At 40.2% G+C, this 4,756-nt stretch overlaps 1 protein-coding gene across 1 annotated transcript; it reads right to left on the bottom strand.

Moving 5' to 3' along the window:
- Window positions 1-1,237: 1,237 nt before the first annotated feature.
- LOC135650257 (tricetin 3',4',5'-O-trimethyltransferase-like) lies at window positions 1,238-2,732 on the bottom strand. Its single transcript, XM_065169525.1, has 3 exons — window positions 1,883-2,732; window positions 1,753-1,817; window positions 1,238-1,681 (listed from the first exon to the last, which is right to left on the bottom strand). Exons 1-3 carry the CDS (start codon window positions 2,607-2,609, stop codon window positions 1,385-1,387), a joined length of 1,089 nt encoding a protein of 362 aa, XP_065025597.1. The 5' UTR covers window positions 2,610-2,732; the 3' UTR covers window positions 1,238-1,384.
- Window positions 2,733-4,756: the final 2,024 nt, after the last annotated feature.

Below are 4,756 nucleotides of genomic sequence, written 5' to 3'. Positions count from 1 at the left end.
CTTCCTCCTAATCTGTATAAATAAGAGAGGGAAATGTTAATGTATTCAAGCTAAAGCTTCTTTAATAAAGCTTCTTCAATAATTCTTTTTATCTTCTATTTTTCCAACACTCTCGTGGTTTCACAAAGACAAATAAGTGGTCTTACGTACTCTCACAAGTGACTTGAAAGTTGTCGGTGTAGAAAATTAGAAATTTGTGGGCCAAGCAAGACTTGTTCAACCTCCTTGTCGTTGACAGCATGGATTTTTCCACCTGGAAAGATGTGTTAAAGTTACTCTATAGAAAATTAGAAATTGGTAGGCCAATCAAGACTTCCAACCTTCTTGTCATTGTCAGCGTGGATTTTTCCACTGGAATGATCAGCTTGTTCACATCAAGTCAAAAATATTTAGAAAGTAAAACCAAGTTTGTTCACTTATATTTTTTTTTTAAAGAATAGACGATGAGATTTGAGTTTAAGATCTTACGATTAATTATCAAAGTTTTTAATAGTTAAAATTATTGGCACCTTAAAAAAAATGTCAAATAAGATTTTAAATTTTTTGATACATCATCAACATTTAAGGTGTAAAAAATATTTGTTAATGTTTGGAACCCTCCTCAACTTTTGATAGGAGAGTATAGGATACCTACCACCTCTAAAGTAATGTTTAAAGTGTAAAGTATATCAATTGAGGTTTTAAATCCTGACTTTGATAAGAGGATTTGATATATTATTATTAAAATAATATTTAAGGTGTAAAAATATATCGGATGAAATTTTGAACCTTCAACCTTCAAGCTTCGTATATCACTATTAAATCAATATTTAAGATATAAAAATATATTGGATAAAATTTTAAATCCTTAATATTTGATAAGAGAGTCGGATATACCATATGACAATGCTTAAGATGTTAAAATATATTGAATAAAATTTTGAATAAACTTACTTACATCACTATCGAATCAATATTTAAAATATTAAAATATATTGGATGATATTTCAAACCGTCAATCTTTAATGGACTAAACCTACATAAGCTGCCAAAAGATTCGGTGGAACCACCCACCCCCACGTTGACAATTGATGTTGAATAGCATTAGTACTTGTCACTGTTATTGATCATCATTTGAACATTGACATCATATTCTCATACAATTTCTTCTTGCAATTACAGTGTGGTTTAGTTTGTAAAGATGCATATAGCAACAAATTAACAAATGTTTTCGTTGGATCAACAAATCACTTTCGACTCTCCCCTTTGTGTGGGTGAAATCACTTATACTTCCATCTTATTATTTGGAGAAAGTAACATTGTGATAGATAGAAGAGAATCATAGGCCAATGTTCTCTTTAAGGATAATGCTAGGTAGAACCTAAGTGCATAACATATCCCCACTCTATTTTGTGATCTCAATGATCCATGTATTAGCGAAGATGTAAGTGGCTTTGAATCCTGAGAAGCCTGCTTCTCTTGCCAAGCCCTCGTACTCTCTCTCTGTCCTCTCCTTCCCTCCCGGGTTGTGAACCATCATCACGACGTCCAAATAGAAGACTCCCCGGCCTCGCCCCATTGGCTCCGGAACCACCGGGAGGACGCACTCCACCAGTATAACCCTTCCTTTCTCCGGCAATGCCTTCCAACAGTTCCTCAGTATCTTCACGCACAGCTCGTCGCTCCAGTCGTGGAGGATCCACTGCATGCATCCCCAAAACCTGAAGTCAGTCCGCATGTTTGATTTGGAGGGTTTAATGGTGGTCTTATCACCTTCATCAGGATGGCGTCTCCGCTCGGGACGCTATCGAACATGTCGCCGCCTCTATGCTCGACTCCTGCGGCAAGCAAACAACCCCATGAGCGCTTGAGATGAGATCAGGTTGCGGCGGTCGAGATGGACCTGCGATGGGTGGCGCCTCGGAGATGACATGGGGGAGGTCGAAGTTGATGGCCTTGATGTGAGGGTGCTTGCCGGCGATGATGGAGATGGTGCCGCCGACGCCGCCGCCGACGTCCACGAGCACCTTGACGCCCTCGAAGCCGCGGTAGATGTCGAGCAGCTTCTTGGTCATGATGGTGGAGTGGTTCCTCATGCCCTCGTTGAACACCTTGTTGAACCGGGCGTCCGTGCCGTAGTATTCGAACGCCGTCATCCCGTACGCCTTGTTGAAGGGGATGCCGCCGTCCAACACCGCGTCCTTCAAGTGGTACCAGCTCTCCATGAGGACCTTGTCCTGGTTCATCAGGGCCAGAGCGGCCATGGACACACCGTCCTCGTTCTTGGCCAGGTACTTGCACACCGGCGCCGGTCCGTACTTCCCCAACGGCCTGCCGTCGGCACCGGTCTCGACGATGCATCTCACGACGTTGTAGGCGGCGAGCAGGCGGAGGATCCGGTCCACCATGACGGCCGCCTGGGGGTTCTGGTTGGGCATCTGGGCGGCGATGTCGTCGGCGCTCAGCTTCGGGGTCGGCCCGGCCTTGATGAGGATCTCGAAGAGGCCGAGCTGGGCGGCGGCCCCGACCGTCATCGGCAGGATGGGGCCGCCGGCCAGCTCGACGGCGTACTTGCAGGCCTCCTCGTCCTCCTCGGGTGTCAGCTGCAGCTCCTCCTTGATGGATCCCATGGCTCTGCAACTAGAACCACGGGAAGGATGAAGAGTGGGTAGGAGACACAGAGGAGATCAGTGGGTGGATGATTTATACACCTTCAGCTCGTCATCTTCATCACCTATTCTGCCATTATAGTATTTTTTATGCGTAATCTCTTCCTTTTCCTGGTCACAAAGTCACAAAATGGTAGCGACAAATAGCTGTCGATGATGATTACTTCTTCCGTGAGCGAGGAAAGGAATCAACGTTAGGACTTGTTGAGACGGAGTAAGTGTTGTGAGCACAAAACAGTGAGGAAAAGTCTTCTTCCTCATCGAAATCTGGAACCACACAAATGCTCACTAGTGTCTCTGAAAGCTACTAAAAGCTACTACGTGCATCATAGTGTATACTCCATGAAGACTTTTCGGCATTTATTTGCCATCATTTGTCAAAATAAAATAAAATACTAAACTGTTAGGTGAAATTATATTACTAAAAAAAGATAATTTTTATTGGATAACTCGTGTTGTTTCCTCTTCGTTCGTTCTTTCTTTTTGTTTTCAGTAGGAAAGAAGATTAAACTTGATCGATCTAATTCGATTTCATCTGAGTTAACACAAAATCATATAATAGATTAAAAAATCAAAGATATATCTGTTCTCTAAGGGTATGCTCTCATCATTAATATGCTCAAATGCAGTCAGTCATTCACATCTACAAGTTCTGCTTTTCTGCAAGACATTGACACATGGAATAGTCTTGCAATCGAGCATGTTGAATTGTATTTGCGGCCAGAAAAGGTCATTGCAAATTAAATTGCATTGAAAGGTCAAATTTACTTATTTCAATTTGTATTCTTGTTGTGCAATAGCGACGCTCGAACTACTCGATTATTGTTCCCATTTTTTAATAATATTTATATTGTCATGCTTGATTGGAGTTGTTGTGGAATATATCGAGTTGAGATACGTTCAGTTATCTTGGTCAGAATATGATGTAATACTATCTAACTAATACCAGATAGAACTCAAGAAATGAATTCTTAGAATGGATTGTTAAGTATGAAGTGAAGGAGATGTTCATAATGTTTGATATGATGCTACTTATTTATATATATATATATGTTCTGAGAGAACATTTTTTCTCAACAGAGTTGTGATATTTTTTTATGTACTTGGAAAAATCTTAGCTGTTATCAAGGAAAATCTTAGCTGCTATCATACCCCCGTAAGACGGTTCTCCTATCAAGGATGTCGATCTTGGACCGATGCAATGAAAATAATTTGTGGGCGAGAGGCTTCGTGAGTGAGTCTGCTAATTGATCAGTCGTATGTATATGAGAAACACATAGTTGATGTCTGACAATTTGTTCTCACACGAAGTGAAAGTCGATGATTATGTGTTTTATGCGTGAGTGGAATACTAGATTGGCGTATAGGTAAGTGACTCCGACATTGTCACAATATATTGTTGGAGTAGAGGTGGATTTGATATCAAGTTCCTTGAGTAGATTTATGACCTAATTGAGTTTTGCAGCAGCGGTTACAATGACACAGTATTCAATTTCAACTGTATATCGTGTAATTATCTTTTGCTTCTTAGAACTCTAACTAATTGGATTAGCTCAAAATAAGATAATACTATGATGTAGATGTTCTGTCATCAAAATCCCCTACTCAATCACCATCAACAAAGGCATGGAGATAAATGAGAGAGTGTTTGCAGAAAAAGAGGCCATGATAGAGAGTCCCGTAAAGATATCGCAAGATTCGTTTAATTATAGATTAATGCATAGTAGATGACCGATGCATGAATTTGATAATTTATTGACCGCAAATGAGATATCTGGATGGGTGAGAAATAATTACTATAAGGAGCCAAGTATTTGGCAGTATTGAATTGGGTCCGGGTTTCCATCATATAGTTTGAGTGACTCATTAGTAGACAGAGGAGTTGTAACTGCTTTTGCATCTTGCATGTTCGTCATTGATAACATATCTTGAATATACTTTCTTTGTAATAAGAAGAGTCCTGAAGATATGTATGTTGCTTCTACTCCCAAAAAGTAGCTTAAGGTTCCTAGATCTTTGAAGGAGAATCGATCTATCAAATCCTAAAGGAATGCCTTGATTTCTAAAGGATTATTACCCGTGATAATAATATTATTCATATATATTAT

This window comes from Musa acuminata, chromosome BXJ3-9 (genome assembly GCF_036884655.1).
Source record: "Musa acuminata AAA Group cultivar baxijiao chromosome BXJ3-9, Cavendish_Baxijiao_AAA, whole genome shotgun sequence".
In the NCBI taxonomy this organism is placed as follows: Eukaryota; Viridiplantae; Streptophyta; class Magnoliopsida; order Zingiberales; family Musaceae; genus Musa; species Musa acuminata.
This window is presented reverse-complemented; position numbering and strand designations above follow the sequence as displayed.